This window comes from Gobius niger (genome assembly GCF_951799975.1).
Source record: "Gobius niger genome assembly, chromosome: 23".
NCBI lineage: Eukaryota > Metazoa > Chordata > Actinopteri > Gobiiformes > Gobiidae > Gobius > Gobius niger.
This window is the reverse complement of record NC_136874.1, coordinates 12286443-12307424: the sequence shown is the minus strand read 5'-3', so window position 1 is coordinate 12307424 and position 20982 is coordinate 12286443. Positions and strand designations below refer to the sequence as shown.

The following is a 20982-nucleotide window of genomic DNA, read 5'->3' as shown; positions in this document are numbered from 1 at the left end:
TTGCCGTATCTGCTTGGACTGAGCTGAGATGGTCAGAAGAAAAGTGTTTTGTAAAATCAGACATGTGGAAAAAGAACGAGCAGCGAGTTCTTGTTGTTTACGTCTCCGCAGTGGCGTTCTGTGAAGGCCAAAGCCTTCTCTGCTGGACTAAAATACTTAACAATAACCCAAATGTATTTGATTATACTCAATGCAGTTCAAAGTATTGTTTTCTCTTTGTTTTATAGCGTTATATTGTCATCCAAACTGATTTTTTTGCCATTTGTTGATTTGTTGCCGTGAGAGGAGAGCTCCCTGTGTAAAAAACAACAGCCAACCCTCCAGCCAATCAGGAGCCTGGGTTTACATGACCCCAGGGCCCGCTCGCTGACCCAAGGTGACGCTAACACATCTTTTTTGTCAATCAATCACACGACAGCCAGCGGGGAGTTTTGAAATGCGGCTAAAACAAGCGATAAGACTTGTTCTTATCCTGGACTGGCTGAACTTTGGTGTAATCAGGAAAATGAGTTTCATTACGGATATGTTTGCCATCCCTATCGCTGTTGTTTATTTTAAACTGGACTGTGTTTGGAATGGCCCGATCCTGTTACCCAAAACTGGGGCTTGTCCGGTCGTTCAATCCACAAAAAGTGCATCACCACCTGGGGCTGTCCCGCTCGAACACCGGCCGGTGTCCGGAATCAGCAGCTTTGAAAACTGAAGGACCTCATTGTGAGGACACAGCACTGGAACACGGACCAAGGAGATTCTAACAGTGTGGAGACCAGAGTCAGCGATGGTATTACAGCGCGGCGGCAGTGCTGTATAGCCAGGCTGTAACCAGTGGTATTGTTAATGTGACTCGGGGCGGGGGGAAAGGCCTTGGTGTCTTTTACTTTTCAGTGTATGAGTGTGCGATGCCTGTCACTGCAGTACAGCTTTGCTCCCTGAAAGTGGTGAAACGTTCTTGTAAACACCCCCCCCCCCCCCAGTATTAAGACAGTATTGTACCTGTGCTACACCTTTTCCACTGAGGTGTTGCTCTTTGCTTGTTTATGTTGATGCATTTATTGTCTCTGTTTCTTTGTTCCTAATCCAGCCGTGATCTCTGATGTCATGATGATGACTCAGTTTTTTTTGTATTGCTGTATTGTCATGTGTAGTTGATGTGAAGCACTTTGGGCAGCTGTGTTTTTAAACATGTGCTTTACGAGTCAAGTTGACCCTGATATTGACCTGTAAAAGCAGCTACGCCTGCAGTTCAGTCCAGGACTTCTCAAACTTTTCAGGCCGAGCAAAGATCTTTAATCAAACTCTTGATCGAACATGACGCTGGGAACACGGTTTTCATTGATATGAACGTCATAGTTTGAGATACAGTCATTGTCTCTGTTGTGTTGCTGGTAAGTCTAGAAGTCTCGATATGTCTAGGTATCTTTAAAGGAACAGGCCACAGTTTTCCCATCCTGAGATCTGTTCTTACCTGAGCTCAGACGAGTTGATACATACCTGTCTGGTCTTTGTGCCCGTGGAAGAGCGCGGTCGCTTCCAACTTCAGCCATGTTTGGAGCTATAGGAATACATTGGGAGAGGCCAAATGCTAACAACATCTTTGGTCGTTTTGCATGACTGAGGGCACGCACAAAGACCAGACAGGTACGCATCAACTCGTCTAAGCTCAGGCAATAACATATTTTCTTTTTTTCTTTTGAAGGATTCTTGTTTCGTACCATTCCTTCTACAGTTGGTGTATTCATTGTCTCAATTTCACAAGCTAAATCTGGTCACATTCTGTCTAGTTTCTTCTGCTCGTACAAACTGAATGATTGTTTGGGATGGAGCAATGTCAATCTGCCATTTTCGTTTCCTTGTGGGGCTTAAGAATCAACTTTGCTTCATGTGCAGATTTGGTGTTTCCATCAGACCAGGTTCGAAAGGTCAATGCCTATACAGCCGCCGGAGCTCGCCGCCCGTCCCAATGCGTTCCTATGGCGACGTACTATCCAGAGTTTCATTAAACAGGACGCCCACGGTTTGAAAGAAGTAGTAATATACGGTAGATAATATCAAGCTCCGCGCTCGCGACCCTCGCTTTCGGGAACCGGCGGCGCAGACCTCCGCAAACATGTTCGGAAACGCACGGCGCACGAGTCCTGCCGCTGCGTGTTCGGACTCGATCTGATACCACCGCAGAAGGACACCCCCCCCCTCTCTCTCTCTCTCTCCCCCGCCCCCATCCTAACTCAGGAGGAACAATAGCTGCATTCAGAAGTCAGGTTACACGGCTCAGAGACGCCACCAACACTTTCAGGTCCGCCACCAGGAGACGTCGGCGGGACCGGCCTCGGAGCGGGAGTCACGTCGAGGGAGAACGACTGAGAGTCTGAATGTATCACGTTTAGTTTTTAGTCGGGAGAGTCGGGATGTTTCCCTAACCCTAAAATAATTAATCAGTAACACGCTCACAGTTGTTCTACTACCAGACAAAAAAAGACGCTTTGAATCACAGAACGCCAATGAAATATTAAACATTGTAAAAGGGTGAGATTGGATTCTGAATTTCAGCGGAGCTTTCTCGGTTGCAAAGAATGTCTCTGTTGTTTGCGGTTCTCATGCTCCGTGCGTTGTGTCCCCGCAGCTGCTCTGAAGGGCCCCAGTGCGGTGAGTGTGGCCCCCGCGCCGAGCTCCGGGCAGTCCCAGGCCACCTCCATCGACGGGGTCAGCTTCTCGGAGGGAGACCTGCTGCTTCAGGTGAGAGCCTCAACAGCCTGTTTTACGGTTTGTGTCTGTCATCTGTACCGGGGTGTTTTAGAGTTGACTCTTCATCGGCAACAGTGTTCATTTCGTTGACTAAAATATTTAGTCTTGATTTTAGTCAAAGTTATATTTTTGACGACTAAAATTGGACTAAAACTAAATTAAAAGTTTTTCATGAGACTAAAACTATGAGTAAAATGTCCAGATATTTTATTCGACTAAAATAAGACTAAATTAAAATGAAAAGGACTAAAGACTAAAATCATCCAAACTTCTATTGACCGTCTGAAAGAGCCTCAGATCATTTAAATCAGGGGTGTCCAAAGTGCGGCCCGGGGGCCAAATGCGGCCCTCAGACCAATTTATAGTGGCCCTCGGCCTCTTGCTGTATACAATTCTAACCTAACAACTAACATTTCGTTGTGAGACAGAGCTGGCAAGAAGGTTTTAAGCTTAAATAAAGGTGTGGGGCACAATTTAAACCTCTGCTAGTTGAAGGTTTTGCGGCACTAACTACTGATCTACGGCCCTTCACCCCGTGTACGCTTCAATATGCGGCCCCCCATGAAAAAATTTGGACACCCCTGATTTAAATTCACTGCCAAAGGATCAGCTCTGAGCTTTGTTCATGTGGGAGCAGCTCCATAAAGCAGAAGAGCTTTATTAAATATGATTATAATACATATTATAAAAGCAAAGCCGACTAAATTAGTCTTAAATTTAGTCGACTAAATTGACATGCAATTTTAGTCGACTAAAACTAGACTAAAATTGAAAAGATTTTTTTGACTAAATCTCGACTAAAATTAAACTACATTTTAGTCAAAAGACTAAGACTAAAACTAAAGTAAAATATGTTGGCAAAATTAACTCTGATCGGCAACAAGTTAGGCCTGTCACAATAATCACCACAAAGAACCTTAATTCAAGCTATTTTAAGTCATTTACGATTGAAGAGCTTAAATTATATGTTGGCAAACGCTTTGCTGAAACAGAACAACCAATGATCGAACCACGCACAGATTTTTGTTTTACAATGTTGTCCCCTCATCAGAAACAGACCCAGAGCTGTGTTTGATCTCAGAATATCTTTGAATCCTCGCTGCAGCGCCGCGGCAGCAGCTCAGAGAAAGATCCTCCCGTCCCCGAAAAGCTCCTCCCACGTAACCAGGAAATGGAAAACATGCCGCACCGCAGAGTTTTCACCAAAAAATAAATATGTTGGGTTTTTATCCCCCCCCCAGTCCTCCATTCTTGACAACTTCAGCGTAAAAACGAGGCGATTCGCGAACAGTTCAACAATCACGATCTTCCATCGCTAACGCACCCAGCGGAAGAGTCTCTAGAGGCGAAATTTTGCAAACATCGGCCAATCAGCATCAGCTTTAGAAAAACCCACATCAGTTCACTTGTAGCCGGTTGCTGGATCAACATGGAATCCTGGCTCCTCAATAGGGCGGCTCGAAAACTGCATTTCCATGTCTAAGAGTTCAGTTCGGGTCACACTCAACGAGGACCATGCGTATTCAAGAATATTGTATTTGTCGACGTGAACGAGTAAGTCTCGCGCAAGGACAGACAACCTTCCGAGCAAAAAGATCTGCTTTGACACACATGGTCGACCTGTTTGTCATGTTTTACGTTATCGTTAATCCATCACACTCCGAGGTTTTCACTTTTGGATTTACGGTGACACAACAAACACAGCTGGTTCTTTTGGGACTCTTCCTTTGGCAGCAGTATGCAGTTATCGTTGGAAATGATTTGGAATTGTAAATCCGCCTGGGGTGTTGTCTGTTTCCATTTTTTTTATACGAAATTCATGCATGTCTAATTGTCTAATGGCTGCTGTCCTCTGACCCGCAGGCTTTGAATGGATTTGTGCTGGTGGTGACCGCTGAGGGCTACGTCTTCTACACTTCTCCCTCCATCCAGGACTTCCTCGGGTTTCACCAGGTGAGGGCAGCCGTGAGCAAGCAGTAAATTACAGCGGAAATATTCTTTAAAGGACAAGATCAAGTCTAGACGTAGACCGAGGATACCAGATACATGATAAACTTTGGTAACTTTGGCACCAGTGTGTAGGATCATCTGCTCTTGACCGTGGATCCAGAGCATCTGATCTGAGCGAAGGGGTGTCTATGAGAATTAGAAAACTAGTGGACCTTGCTAGTTGTGACGAGCGGAAATCCGAACGTAGGAAGATGTAAAATGTATGAGTATGGGAAACAGGTTAAGGGAACTCAGAAGAACTCCGAAGACTCCCATAGGAAGGGTATAGGGCGGAAGGGTACAGCATCGGTTCAGTTTTTTGATTCTGCATTGGTGGGACCAGCAGATACCCTCTGTTCCAACGAAGATCTTACACTTACAAGTTATATTTATTTCTGTGTGCAGTCAGATGTGGTGCACCAGAGTGTGTTTGAGCTGATCCACACAGAGGACCGAGCACTCTTCAGACAACAGCTGCACTTCGCCCTGGACCCCAACACCACCGCAAGTGAGTCCAACACACTGTCCCTGACCCCAACACCACCGCAAGTGAGTCCAACACACTGTCCCTGACCCCAACACCTCCTCAAGTGAGTCCAACACACTGTCCCTGCACCCCAATACATCCACAAGTGAGTCCAACACACTGTCCCTGCACCCCAACACCTCCTCAAGTGAGTCCAACACACTGTCCCTGACCCCAACACCACCGCAAGTGAGTCCAACACACTGTCCCTGCACCCCAACACCTCCGCAAGTGAGTCTAACCCACTGTCCCTGACCCCAACACCTCCGTAAGTGAGTCCAACACACTGTCCCTGACCCCAACACCTCCTCAAGTGAGTCCAACACACTGTCCCTGACCCCAACACCTCCGCAAGTGAGTCCAACACACTGTCCCTGACCCCAACACCACCGCAAGTGAGTCCAACACACTGTCCCTGACCCCAACACCTCCTCAAGTGAGTCCAACACACTGTCCCTGACCCCAACACCTCCTCAAGTGAGTCCAACACACTGTCTCTGACCCCAACACCTCCACAAGTGAGTCCAACACACTGTCCCTGACCCCAACACCTCCTCAAGTGAGTCCAACACACTGTCCCTGACCCCAACACCTCCTCAAGTGAGTCCAACACACTGTCCCTGACCCCAACACCTCCGCAAGTGAGTCCAACACACTGTCCCTGACCCCAACACATCCTCAAGTGAGTCCAACACACTGTCCCTGCACCCAACACCACCGTAAGTGAGTCCAACACACTGTCCCTGACCCCAACACCTCCTCAAGTGAGTCCAACACACTGTCCCTGACCCCAACACCTCCGCAAGTGAGTCTAACCCACTGTCCCTGACCCCAACACCTCCTCAAGTGAGTCCAACACACTGTCCCTGACCCCAACACCTCCGCAAGTGAGTCCAACACACTGTCCCTGACCCCAACACCTCCGCAAGTGAGTCCAACACACTGTCCCTGACCCCAACACCACCGCAAGTGAGTCCAACACACTGTCCCTGACCCCAACACCTCCGCAAGTGAGTCCAACACACTGTCCCTGCACCCAATACCTCCACAAGTGAGTCCAACACACTGTCCCTGACCCCAACACCTCCGCAAGTGAGTCCAACACACTGTCCCTGACCCCAACACATCCTCAAGTGAGTCCAACACACTGTCCCTGACCCCAACACATCCTCAAGTGAGTCCCACACACTGTCCCTGACCCCAACACCTCCTCAAGTGAGTCCAACACACTGTCCCTGACCCCAACACCTCCGCAAGTGAGTCCAACACACTGTCCCTGACCCCAACACCTCCGTAAGTGAGTCCAACACACTGTCCCTGACCCCAACACCTCCGTAAGTTAGTCCAACACACTGTCCCTGACCCCAACACCTCCGTAAGTGAGTCCAACACACTGTCCCTGACCCCAACACCTCCGTAAGTGAGTCCAACACACTGTCCCTGACCCCAACACCTCCTCAAGTGAGTCCAACACACTGTCCCTGCACCCCAACACCTCCGCAAGTGAGTCCAACACACTGTCCCTGACCCCAACACCTCCGCAAGTGAGTCCAACACACTGTCCCTGACCCCAACACCTCCGCAAGTGAGTCCAACACACTGTCCCTGCACCCCAACACCTCCTCAAGTGAGTCCAACACACTGTCCCTGACCCCAACACCTCCGCAAGTGAGTCCAACACACTGTCCCTGACCCGAACACCTCCGCAAGTGAGTCCAACACACTGTCCCTGACCCCAACACCTCCTCAAGTGAGTCCAACACACTGTCCCTGCACCCAACACCTCCGTAAGTGAGTCCAACACACTGTCCCTGACCCCAACACCACCGCAATATTCCAAGCAGTGCTAGCACTTGTACGCTGGTTCCAGACAGTACCTGACCTGCTCCTCTCCTCCTCCTCACAGACGACCAAAGCTCGGTGGAGGTCAGCAATAACATGGTGACCTACGACCCCGCGCTCCTCCCTCAGGAGAACTCCTCCTTCCTGGAGCGGAACTTCTGCTGCCGCTTCCGCTGCCTCCTCGACAACTCCTCTGGCTTCCTGGTACGTTGGACACAAATAAAAGTATAACTGGGGCTCAGGAGATGTCACGGCTTTCTATTTATATCGCATGGAAACAAAGGGACCCGTAATATCTACTCAAGTAAGAGTAAATCACTGTACTCAAGTAAAAGTAAAAAGTGGTCAATCGGAGTTATAGTAAGTTGAGACAATACAGGTGAATGTTGTTGACATAGTGAATGAATATACAGTTCTGAGCGACAACATTTATTTAAAAAAAATCAGTTTCTAAGACTGGAAAGTGTCTGAAGGAGCGACTGTAGTGGAGATGAGAACCTCCTTTTGAGAAAACGGGTCCTAAAGTTTTGTACCGTCGTTGCGTGAACGTGTTTCCCCGCTGACACCTAACATGTCTGTATTCGTGAATGGATAAGCGTGGGAAAGACAGAGGAGCGTGGCCATGTTGGAGTGATTTCAGACAAAATCTAAAATGTCATAAAACACCGTAAAGAGAGAGTTCGGTCTGTTTTATACCTCAAACTAAGTTGTTGAGGGAAAAAACACAAATACCCAAAAATCTCAAATTTGAAGAATATTTCGTAGCTATGCGTAAACTTGGTCTATATGTATGATGAGTTGGTGCTGAATGTAAATGATCATGTAGGGTTTTGCAGTTTTGGGGCTCCATCTAGTGGTTAGGGTACGTTATTTGTAATTTCCATGTTTTACTCCAAACTGTGACTTCTTCAGTCACTTTCCTTTCCAATCCATTTGATTTTTATAGCACACTTAAACAACACAACAGTTCTGCTGCAGAAAAGTGACCAAAACAGTCATGAAAAATTATACAAATCAAACGACTAAGAGCAACTATTTAAATTAGAAATAATAAATAAGGTAAGGGGAAAAAATAGAACAATAAAAGTAATGAAATACATAAAATACATACTAAGACGATCGACTCCTGTGGTTTTTCAAGCTAGAAAGTAAAAGTGTATGAATTCATGTCTGTAATCTACAGCAAAAGTTGATATTATTATTTACCTTTCTTTCTGTTTTTTTCCTATTATTATTTTTTTTACTTGTAACTTTTACTCATTTGGCCTAAGTCACCATGTCAAAAATAGGATGACTGAAGACTGATTAGACTGTGGACTCACATTTTACTGTAATAACATGGAATGCCCTGAAGAAGGCCGCTTCTGGTTGTTTATTTATCCGTCAGTGCTTCAGATACCTTTACTGTAATAACTGTTGGTAAACTCTGTGTACAGGCGCTGAACTTCTTTGGTCGTCTGAAGTACTTACACGGTCAGACCCAGGGATTGGAGGATGGAGCTCCAACCCTTCCACAGCTGGCCCTGTTCGCTGTGGTCACTCCCCTGCAGCCCCCGTCCATCCTGGAGATCCGCTCCAAGACCCTGCTCTTCCAGACCAAGCACAAGCTGGACTTCACCCCACTGGGCATTGACGCCAGGTACCAAGGCTGCACCGGGAGGGAAAGAATAGCTAGTGTTGTCCTTGTTTCCAGGAAATCATTTCAAATCTGTCTATCTGGCAAGTTTTTCTTTTACACTTACACTACAACATTCTTTTTCTCGTAAGTAAGAGGTTTTATTTAATTTTGAGTGCAATGAGAACTTTTCTTTTAATTGAAGTGTGAAATTTTTTTCCCCATGGACAGATTTCTTGAAATGAATTACTCAAACCAAGAACTTAGTTTTAGTCAGAATTTAGTCAAACAGTTGTTGGTTTAGTCGACTAAATCGAAATTAAATTTACTCAACTTAACATTCAAAATTCTTGTTTTCAAATATATTTCATCTTATTCTCAGCTTCATTGAGGAGAGATTATGGACAAATCAAAACAAAATTTGTTCCTTTAGCCGCGAATGATGTGACACTTTCAATGTTCCCTATTTTACTTTTTATTTTTATTCTTGTTTTCTTTTCTTTTTTTTCTGTTTGGAGATTTTGGTCACAGTTTTAGTGTCATTAACTACTTTTCATTTAGTTTTAGTCTAATTTTAGCAATAATACTACTCAAACTAAGTCCATGAAATGAACACGGGTGCAGAATAACGTAAAAGAATCATTCAAACGATGGTCGAGAACAGGATGTGACACACACAGATCCACACTGGATGCACTTGTGTTTGATTGTTCCAGAGGGAAGCTGGTCCTGGGCTACACGGAGACCGAGCTGTGTTCACGCGGCTCTGGGTACCACTTTGTCCACGCGGCCGACATGATGTACTGCGCCGAGCAGCACCTGCGGAGTGAGCCCCGCCCTCTTTTCAAACATACACCTTTCACTCTCGTCAGTTTATATTAAGCATATGTAACACTCACCAATAAAGTCAAGTCCAAATCAGGTCCTTATGAATGTTTTGACACAGCATTTGCACGTACGTCTCTCGGCTGGAGAACAGTTTGATGCCTGGAGCCATTAATGAACTCACCAAAATCATAAACACTGCATGTATTTTGGGGCGTTCTGTTGATGTGTGGGTTTTATTGTTGTTAGAAAAGGAAATGTGTAAATCACATGGAAAAGTGACCCTGCCATATGTTTTCAATGTGGCAATAACGATCATTTCTCCTGCATCTTCAGTGATGAAGACCGGAGACTCTGGCACCACAATCTTCCGGATCCTCACTAAGGGCGACATTTGGATCTGGGTGCAGTCCAACGCCAGGCTGGTGTTCAAAGGAGGAAAGCCTGACTTCATAGTTACGCGGATGAAGGCTCTGACGTAAGTGTGTGTGCTGGAGGTGAACTGGGAGTGTTACGCTTTTGTCTCATAGAAATAAATCTGTATGAACAGTCTTTGATCCTTAAGTATACAGTTGTTAAGCTGGCTACTCTAGGAAACTTTTCAGAACTCTTTTTGGTCAATGTATTTTACCTAAATTCTTTAGCATTGGCCTCAAACATCTCAAATCATAAACTATCCAGATGTTGTCAACCATCAAACACATGTCAAAGCCTGGTTAGAAATCATTGCTGAAGTTACAGATCTTTGAAGATTTTACGAAATACTTATATGTATGAGAATCCACGTAAATGAAATAAATGTCATTTTACTGTTCTATGGGGAATGGGGAAAGTATCCTGTCTTCTCCAGGAAGCCCAGTGTCTGAATTTATTGCAGTTTGCGCAGTTAGCCGTGATCCACTATGATTTGTATGCTGTTTCATGAGATCGTCATGTATTCCACAGAACTGAAGAAGGGGAGGACAACCTGCGTCTGCGGCGGCTGAAGCTGCCTTTTAACTGTGCGTCTGGAGAAGCACTGCTGTATGACACGGCCTTGTGTGTGGAGCCACCAGACCATTGTTCCGCGCCCAAACTCAGGAAGACAGATGTCTCTGTGACCCCCAACTCCATCCTGGGTTCCCTGCTGGGGCAGGACCAATCCCTGTACTGCCCACATAACATGCCCAGCCTGAGCTCGATCGCTGATGAGGCCTTCAGAGACTCGCACAGCACCGTGACTATACGCGGGGACATGTGGGCACAGAGCTCCACCCTCATGAAGACTGAGTCCACCATTCAGGACATGATGGACACGTTGCAGCAGATCCTTGGGGACAACAGCCTGGTGTCCTCCCTGCGGGTGGAGCCGGAGGAGTTGAGGAGCTGGGAGAGCACACTCATGTCCATGAACGCAACCAGCAATGAGATGAATGCTGACCTGAACAGTGTGATCAGCAGCGACATCCTGTCCTTTGTGGAGGAGCAGTTCCAACGAGATGGCGGCTTTGCGTTCCTCGATCATCTGAATGAAGCCAGCCTGTCCTGCCTGGACGTCCACGACCAGGGCCTGCTGCTCAACTGTGCAGCACAAAGGGATTGTCAGAGCACATTCACGCCAAAAGTGGAACCAGTCAAGGACACTACTCAGAACGGTCCTCTTTTTTACAGCTTTGGAACTGAGAACCAAGATACTCTCCAAGGGTTTGGTCCGGCCTGTCTGCCTCAGTGTGTGAACAGCACTGACAACCTGCCGCAGCTTCAGCCCACACAGGCAGCTCCTCCACCCCCTCTGCACCACCCAGACATGCAAAGGCCACTAGAGCATGGCTTCAGAATTTCAAGTACACAGTGGAACTGTCAGTCACCAAACTTGCCTGGTTCAGGAGTCCCAGAACTGTTTGCCAGCAGCATTTCAAAGCAAAACCCAAAGAAACGGTCCTTCCCCTCCACAGCAAGCTTACAGGCTCACAGCAATGGACCTCACAGACAGTATCAGCACAACGCCTTTTTAAACGGACACCAAACTACTGGTCTCGGTCAGACGACATATAGCAGCAGTTTCCCTGGACCAGAGGAGCCAGTGGATGCCTCAAAGAGTGTTCATCTTCAGCAGCCCTCCAGCTGTATGTTCTCCAAAGCGCAGCCGCAATCACTGGTGAACGGAGTCCATCACGGCTCTGAGCAGCCCAGGGCCCACTCCAGGCCCCACTGCCTTTACCAGGAGTACCAGCAGAACCAGGAGACCCCAGGCCCCAAGAGCCTGGACACTCTGCTCCAGCCGCAGCCCTACCACTTCAGCCAGCTGCCCAAGGTGAGGCAGTTACTTAGGTCAGTGGTTCTGAACTGATTTGGCTTCGAGACCCACTATCACTCTAGGATGATAAGCCGTGACCCATTTAAGAATTTAATTTGGTATACTATATATAGTCAAATAAAGCTATTTTTACACAAAATGTTGTTAACTCATTGACTGCCAAAGACGTCTGTAGACGTCAATTAGGTTTTTCAATGGGAACAGCTGCAGCAAAGCCTTGAGCATATCTGGTGTTAAAATCTTAGTTGTGTTGCCTAATGCTGACACCTAGTGACTCAATAAAAGAACGACAAGGTCTTTTGTTGAGTCACTAGGTGGCAGCATTGTTCAGAGGAACACAACATTCTCTCCTTGTTTGTGACAGGCTGTCCTCTCTTCTCTATGTTTCAGATGAGCTGGTCTGTCATGGGCAATGGAGTTTTCCCCCCCACTTCCATCCCCAACGGGGGCGCTTTCTCCTCAGAGGACAGATAAACTCACTTCAGAGGACATGTTCTTCACAGAGGACAGATAAACACACTTCAGATGATATGTTCTTCACAGAGGGCAGACAAACACACTTAAGGGGACATGTTCTACTCACAGGACAGATAAACACACTTCCGAGGACATGTTCTTCACAGAGGGCAGACAAACACACTTAAGGGGACATGTTCTACTCACAGGACAGATAAACACACTTCAGAGGACATGTTCTTCACAGAGAGAGGACAGATAAACTCACTTCAGAGGACATGTTCTTCACAGAGGACAGATAAACACACTTCAGAGGACATGTTCTTCACAGAGGACAGATAAACTCACTTCAGAGGACATGTTCTTCACAGAGGACAGATAAACTCACTTCAGAGGACATGTTCTTCACAGAGGACAGATAAACACACTTCCAAGGACATGTTCTTCACAGAGGACAGATAAACTCACTTCAGAGGACATGTTCTTCACAGAGGACAGATAAACACACTTCAGATGATATGTTCTTCACAGAGGACAGATAAACACACTTCCAAGGACATGTTCTTCACAGAGGACAGATAAACACACTTCCAAGGACATGTTCTTCACAGAGGACAGATAAACACACTTCAGAGGACATGTTCTTCACAGAGGACAGATAAACACACTTCAGAGGACATGTTCTTCACAAAGGACAGATAAACACACTTCCAAGGACATGTTCTTCACAGAGGACAGATAAACACACTTCAGAGGACATGTTCTTCACAGAGGACAGATAAACACACTTCAGATGATATGTTCTTCACAGAGGACAGATAAACACACTTCAGAGGACATGTTCTTCACAAAGGACAGATAAACACACTTCCAAGGACATGTTCTTCACAGAGGACAGATAAACACACTTCAGAGGACATGTTCTTCACAAAGGACAGATAAACACACTTCCAAGGACATGTTCTTCACAGAGGACAGATAAACACACTTCAGAGGACATGTTCTTCACAGAGGACAGATAAACACACTTCAGAGGACATGTTCTTCACAGAGGACAGATAAACACACTTCAGAGGACATGTTCTTCTCAAAGGAAAGAGACACACTTCAGAGGACTTGTTCTTCTTAAAGGAAAGAGACACACTTCAGAGGACATGTTGTTCTCAGAGGACAGATAGACATACTTCAGAGGACATGTTCTGGTTCTGACTGGCGGAACAGGGTTAGACTCTGTTTCACAAAGGGAAATAAATTGTGCCTTTTAAAACATTTTTTCCCCCCAAATAACTCAAATCCAAATGTGCCTTTGCCTGGAGGCAACACAGATTTGTATTTTGCACAGACAGATTCTTATAGTTGATACTGCTGCAGTTATTTATCAAGTGTTTGCTCACAGGCAAAATCAGGAGTATGTGTAAAAGTGGAGCAAATTAGAATTGCGTCTCTAAAAAGGATTTAGAGCAAATTCTGTGCATGGAGCTCAATTTGCCACAATGGGTAAAATGGCAGTGGGATGTTTAGCGGGCACTGTCTTTACGCTGACCACAACTGATAAAACTGCCTGGAATTGTAGCATGCGGGACAGTCAAGCGTAAACCTTTTCCGGACAGACGACTGCAGTTTGTGCGCACAGCCTGCATTGAAAACATGGTATCAGGCTTCGTTGGAGCCCTCACCTCTGATTCTTTCGCATATTCACTGAGCTGGAATGGCTCCACTGGTCACGCATTTGACCGGTGTCCTCACAGTGATTTCCAAAAGGTTTACTACACAACATCAAGGAAGGCACCACCCTCAAATCCCCTGTCGTCATCCACAAGGGGCTCCAGACTTTCTGTGCTTGGGATTGGGTTCCCGGGTTCGTCCCGTCACCTCGCCTCAAGCGCCGCTTTAACATTTACTCATGCAGCATTCTCTCATTTACATAGCTTGAACTTGCTATTTGTATTTATGTATTTAGCATCTGAATTGATAAATTACTCCCTAAGTGCTTTTGCAAAAGAGATTAAGCAGGAAGCTGTATTTCCCAAAGCCATTCTATCGTGCTGTAGTACCGATGTACCACATGTTTGTTGTTTTGTAGTATTGAATTTAGTGAAAATGCAGTACAATCCGTCCAGTACAATACTGAGAAGGCAGCTTTTGTATCTAGGAATTACGTACGGGATCTTTGGGGCTGGTTCATTTACAGTTGTACAGTGTGCAATAACGTGTCATGTAGGTTGTATAGACAGGTAGGTTGTGTAGAGAAGAAGGCTTTGCGGAGTCATCTGGTTTCCAAATGTGTCGCGTCCGTCCTGCTGTGCTACAGGGAAATCACACTTCCAACATGCCCGGAATCAAATTCATAATTTATTTCGATCAAATTCAATTGTACAACACAAAAATGGAGTCTGGGACACACTAGGGGATCTTTAAATATGACGAGAGACCACACAATACATGTTTTAGCGTCGCACTCAAGACCCCAAAAGTCTCACAGGACCTGCACAAATATGACGGATACTAGAAGGTATAGGTGGCCTGGACTTTCAAGCACTCTTATCTGCTCCGAGAGGAATATGAATAAACGTGTGTGGGTGAAATCCAAGGCGCCGCGGGAGCCGGTTGAACTGTGCAATACAAAATGTGAGCCGAGAGGAGCGAGGGAGGGTGGCGAGTTTCCTGATTGGCTATTGTCACCCAACAAATAGTCGTAACACAATCGCCGCTCACACAAGGAGCGCCATCAAAAACAATCTTTTCCGCCTCTCCGAACTCGTGGAGAGGCAGGTCGGGCTCAAAATTACGCTCAAAATTGGGCTTAAACTCCTCTAGTGTGGCCCCAGCTTTCTTCAGTGGTGGAAAAGCCAGTTCTATTTACTCAAATATATGTATTCCAGTAATATGTTGAACATGTTTTATCACACTATGAAAACTCATAATAGAGATGCACCGAATGTCGGAGCCGATACTGGAAAAAAATACGATATCGGGTATCGATTCCAAACATCCGATAGTACATTTGGCTCTTATCGTTTCTAAATCACAACTTTCACCAGCTTAATCTGGAGAATTCAACCGTTTAGTTAGTTCTACACTCTGAAAACGTGATTTTGATCGCCGCGCAAATTAGCATAGCTAGCAGCAGCATGCTAACGCTAGCGGCAATTGATTGAGGCTGGGACAGAAACTATGAGTGGTTTACGTCAAGTATTATAATTATTAGCATCAGTAGAAGGTTTGTAACATAGGATATGAGATAGTAATTAAAGAATCAATGATCCGACACATTTGTTATGGACAATTGGCTTGTTGCACAGTATGGCTATGCTAGTTCCTCTGACCTGAAGTTGTGAGCGCCAGTACTTCCTGTCTGTATTCTTTTCCTGGAATAATAATCATATTTTCTTAAGATTATGTTGCGGGAAGTGAGTTCTCGGTAGATGATCATTTACTGTGTTCAAATCTTGATGTAACAAGTTTAGATCGGAGATGTGATCATAAAGGATTGATAGTTTGCCTTGAAGCTAAAGGCTAACATGCTATTAAAAAATAATAATGAAAGGCACTATTTCAAATTGTATAATCTATGAAATTAATGTTAGCCTTTAGCTTCAAGTCAAACTCACTGATCCTTATAAACATAAACATCATCTCTACGGAAATATTTACACTGTACAGCAACTTGTTAGCCTGCAGGAAGTGATCGTCTACCAGGAACTCACTGTCCAAAAACAGAAACGTTTGGAAATGCGATGATTCGAACAGGTCGAAGCTAATCTTAATGGAAATTAATGCGAACAGGAAGTACTAGCGCCCACAACTTCAGCTCAGAGGAACTAGCGTAGCCACACTGTGCAACAAGCCAATTAGCCTAAGTTATGTAGTCGGTGCATCTCTAATTTTTAAGTCTCATTATGATGATATTAAACTCAAATCCAGTGCCTTATCTCATTTTGATAATGTAACGTTTATTATTCAAACTGTTCGCTCCCTCTCCACTGCAGACTGGGCTGTTATTTGCACACGGCTAACACTCGTCAGACACAAAGGCGCACAAGCAGATGTATTCACTAAGAAGCAGCAGAGCACTCATCCCCGACGCCCTGGCACTTATCTCCTGCTTGTAAACTGTAAATAGGACGAACAAAAAGAAAACGCTGGAGTTTGAAACGTGTAAAGTTGTCCTGATATACGATGCTGTTGTGGAGCAGACTGAGCCACAAGCTGCGGATTTGGCATAAATGTTGCTCGGGACCTCGTGTTTCAGAAAAGCCCTTCAGCAGTTCAGTTAAATTGCATATGAGCGCCGTTTTACAGAAGGGTTTCCAACAGTAATATCAAGCCGAGTGACGATATATCAATGTTTTTGTTCTCCTTTTTACCTGTTTTAGGATGTGCGCCAATTGAAGGACTGTGGCACTTACTTTTACACAAAATACCCTGAGATGATGAAGATTATAATCAACCCCTTGACTCCCGCCTGAACCGAGCACATTTTCTCCAGTTTGGCTTTACCCCAATACAAAAGCTTTTGGAAAAAAGGTGTGAAAATATGACAGAACTGAGACGAAAACAATGATGAAAATGTGGCAAAAAAGTGAGAAAACTTTGACCAAAAAGTGACCAAAAATTGACCAAAAAATGTCAAAAAAAAATACGAAAAAATGACAAAAAGTGTGATAAAAATGTCCATTTAGATGAGTTTTGTAGGTCTTAGCTTTCAAATGAGGCGTTACACTGGCCTACAGAATTTGGGTAAAGCTGAACTGGAGAGAATGCTCTCAGTTCAGGCGGGAGTTAAGAGGTTAAATGAGTAAAACTTATTATATAAATTTTCAAACCAAATGATAGGAAATAGAACAAAAATAAATGCAGCTGCCATTAAGCCCGTCTTCGTTTGCAAAATGAGAGCGGGAACAGAAATTTCAAAACGATCAAGCTCCTCCCCCTCCCTCCTGATTGGACCTGACAGGCTGCTTCATAAGAAAAGCTTGTCTCATTGGTCGATGCGGGAGGATGCTAGACTCTGATTGGTTGCTGAGGGACTTTACAAAAAAATTTGATTTTTTGAAAATTTGATTTTTGCAGCTGACTGGCTTTTCTGAAACGATGGACCCAGCGAGCACTCTGCCCAATGTAGTTTTTTTTGTGTTGTTGTTGCCTGATCCGACCCGCTATGGAGAACGCAGAGGACGTTACCGCAACAAGCCCACATGTACATAAGCCATTTGCAAACGTTTTAATGAAGTGAATCAAGTAAAAACGCCAAAGTACTGCTCCTCTTATCCACAAAGGTATCTAATATATGTATAACCCCATGTGTTATCATTGTGACTTGTGTTTTCCTATGCTGCAAACGCACATATTCTGTACATATTCATGATGTGGTCATATTAAGCCCAGCGTAATATGTTCATGAGTGTATCCAAAGGAAATGTCTCATTAAAGTTCGGACCTGTGCAAAGACCGATCTTCTTCTTCTGGCTTCACATTGACTGCCACGACTTTTAAACAATTTCAAACAGCAAAACATATCAATGTGTTCAAATCACTGATATTATGTTGTTTTCACAGTGTCTACAGTAGTTGTTTTCTTTTCACTTACTAGGGTTGATACAATGGATGTCTTTTGTTTCAGATTGCTACCAAAGCCAAGCATTACAGATAGTCGCTATAGTCACCGATATATAAGGAGCATTTTAGGGATAGGTTTGCCTGAGTCCTCCTAGGAACGCCCCCACCTCCTGGAGACGCCTCCGAGCTTTCGTCACCAGCCGAGAAACCAACCACTGCTCCTCAGCAGAACCCCCTCCCCACTGATGCCACAGACAGCGTGTGGAGGGGGCGTGTCTGAAAGGCTCAGAGGTTCTTAAAGAGACAGAGGCCTATTTCAACACGTTCACTACAGCCATTTTGAGAGAGCAATTTAATACAAGGCAGTTATTCTAATTTACTACATGTACAGACCAACAGAAGGTTTGGTCATCATTGTAGTGTGATATAGACTGGTGCTATGTGACTGAAAAAAAGCATAATACCCCCTCTTTAAAGCTTCTCGACTGGAGCTCACAGCCTGTAGGCCAGGGTAGCACCTCATTTGAAAGCGAAGACCTGCAAAACGGATCGTAGCTTTTTGTTACATTGTCGATGCAGTTTTGTCACATTTTTTAGGCATGTATGTCATGTTTTCGCCTCTTTTTGTCGTGTTTTGCTGTTTTACTATAGCTTTTTTGATACTTTATTTGTCACGTTTTTTGTGTGTTGTGTTACTGTTGCTTTTCCGGCTCATTTTTGTTGCGTTTTTTCAAAATGCTTTGATGCTTTGCTTGAGTAAAGTCTGTAAAATATGCTCGGTTCAGGTGGGGGTTAAGAGGTTAAAAGACAGGCGGATGTTCTGATCGTCGTAATCTGTATGCATACCGCTACACCACTAGAGGGCGGTCTAAGCTGAAGGTATCTACTGTGCAGCAGAAGCAGCGACAGCATGTGGTGAATGTTGTTTGCAAGCAGCGGCCAAGTTCAGTACATGGATGAAACCAAACATCTATGTACACCCACATCTATTTTTTAATGATTTATTGAAAACATAACATAAAAGTATGATTGATCCAAAAACAGGTAGCAGCAAGTCCCATTTAATGCTTTTTATGCCACTTTATTGCCCAAACACAATAGCCCTATAACTGTTACTTGCTCTCACTTGTTACGACAATTTTAAATCCTTATTTTCTGCGTAAATAATTCAAGCTCAGAAAAAAGTGACTCGGGTTAATGTATGTAAAAATATGGGATTACCACCCACCCACCTCTGGGCATTATAAGCAGCGATGACGTGCTCAAAGGGCACTGTGGTGTTCAAGAATATCCCGGGGCCTCGGGGGTAATCCGCCGTAGGGATTAGGATTGTAATCTGCTGTCGTATCAAAGAGCGACGGTAATAAACACTGCGGCCTGCTGCGCACATGTGTCGCCACGCCACCCGTACACATGTATGGCCCGGATACGGAGTTTAGGTTTTGGTCCCAAAGAGGCAAAAGAAACAAAACCCATGAATAGGAATGGAGGACTGAGATTGTACCCTGATGAACCTCCTGCGCCCCAACCTGGAGGGCTCTGTTATGCTAGTGAGGCTGGAACTCAGCCCAGGACAGATCAATAGGCAGGTAATTATCTGTGATGACAGTGTAGTAATCTAATGTATTAACCTAAACGTCCTGTCATGCAGCAGGATGTAGCATTAAACCCGTACTTGTTTTCCTTAATAAATCCTTTCCGTAGTTCCTCTGGGGGTACTACAAGGGTTAATGAGATGATTGGAGGGTCTTTCATCTCCCCTGGTGTCTCTGGCCAGAAAACCACAATTGCAACTTCGCTGCCACCGGGTAGTTGTCACCAATACACACTATTGGAATCACGAAAAAGAAGCTATAAGGCTAACGGGCAAAGCTAACTGCGGGCTAGCACCACTTAAACAGTATTTACAGCCAAGTTTGCGTGAAAAAAAATATCTCCATTGTGTAATTGTATGTACAATATCCCTCTGTCCCTTTGTCTTTTCTGTCAGCGTAGTATTTACTCTCACGGACAATTAATGAGTAAAAAACCGTAACATGCTACGACGCCTGCAGTGGCGCTTATGGCCTCTAGGGGCATCAGTTTCTTAGTACTGCTTAAAAATAAAGACAAGACAAGCAACCCTCTTACAATATACAAGCCAATAGAAAAACTGTCCTGTACGCGCAGCTGGCGTGGTCTTGTTTAAAGCAGATAATCAGTTTCCTGTCTGAATGTAGTGAAACCTGAGGCAGACATTCTATACAGCTCTGTAGCACCAACGGAAACACGAGGAAGGGGACAGGAAGTAGGACACTGACACGATAGACACTTGTCCCACATGTACTAAGGGGAAGTCCTTCATGCTGATATGTGATGTGAGATGTGGTTACTTAGAAAGAGCCGAACTAAAACGAGCCAACAGCACAGGGCCGGCTCCAGATCCGGCCCTGTGCTGTTGGCTGGATGCAGATGTATGTGGGCCATGAGGGACTTATGGTATTAGCGTAATCTTGGTGTGATAGCATCTTGTGTGTGATAAGTCGGTCCGCACATCTGCACCTGCCCTCAGACGAATCCCCCGGCCTTTGATGAACAACACTGAGCTGCAGGAAGTACACGCCGGACCGAAGGATCAGCAGCGAGAGATCTAAATGCGTTTTTACTGTACTGCAATTGGAGAGAATTAGAAAGTAGAAGATACCCAGAGCATACAGTAGGTACAAAGAGGGCGTGGCCGAGGCGAGGAGGGAAGAAAACCTCTCATGGGAATCACGATTTTTCCACTACTGTTAGCCATTTTCTGGAGAACTGTAGACATATATATCACGCACAAATAAAGTCAGGCCAAAATTGGGACCATATGGATGAATTTTTAGTAGAAGCGGAAAAAACAAAAAAAAAAAAAAACGACGCTCCTACAAATGCCTTTTATCCCCTGCAAGTGTATGTAGCATGAAGCTAACGTTAGCTTCCTGGTTAGCATTGTCCACCGTTTAGGCTATGGGCTGTGAAACCGCTTTGTCTCTGTTTCTTTATTTAGTAGAAAAACTCTAAATGATTGAATTATAAATGTATTCACTTGTTAAGGTAATGGTGGAGAAATGGGGGAAAGTTATTTTTTTTCTTTGTTTTAATTTGATGTATTCCAGT

At 44.9% G+C, this 20982-nt stretch overlaps 2 protein-coding genes across 2 annotated transcripts in view; both read left to right on the top strand.

Moving 5' to 3' along the window:
- The window catches only part of LOC306981812 (aryl hydrocarbon receptor-like), a 40898-nt gene extending 28364 nt beyond the window's left edge, over positions 1 to 12534 (top strand). The window contains exons 3-11 of the mRNA XM_079581522.1: positions 2621 to 2733; positions 4606 to 4695; positions 5137 to 5239; positions 7164 to 7303; positions 8536 to 8738; positions 9431 to 9540; positions 9876 to 10017; positions 10485 to 11832; positions 12226 to 12534. Coding sequence (XP_079437648.1) covers positions 2621 to 2733; positions 4606 to 4695; positions 5137 to 5239; positions 7164 to 7303; positions 8536 to 8738; positions 9431 to 9540; positions 9876 to 10017; positions 10485 to 11832; positions 12226 to 12309 — 2333 coding nt within the window. The 3' untranslated portion in view covers positions 12310 to 12534. The remainder of the gene's footprint in view (positions 1 to 2620; positions 2734 to 4605; positions 4696 to 5136; positions 5240 to 7163; positions 7304 to 8535; positions 8739 to 9430; positions 9541 to 9875; positions 10018 to 10484; positions 11833 to 12225) is intronic.
- Positions 1 to 20982, top strand: part of LOC306981813 (major facilitator superfamily domain-containing protein 6-like) — a 116834-nt gene that overhangs the window by 78878 nt on the left and 16974 nt on the right. The gene's annotated exons all lie outside the window — the stretch shown is intronic.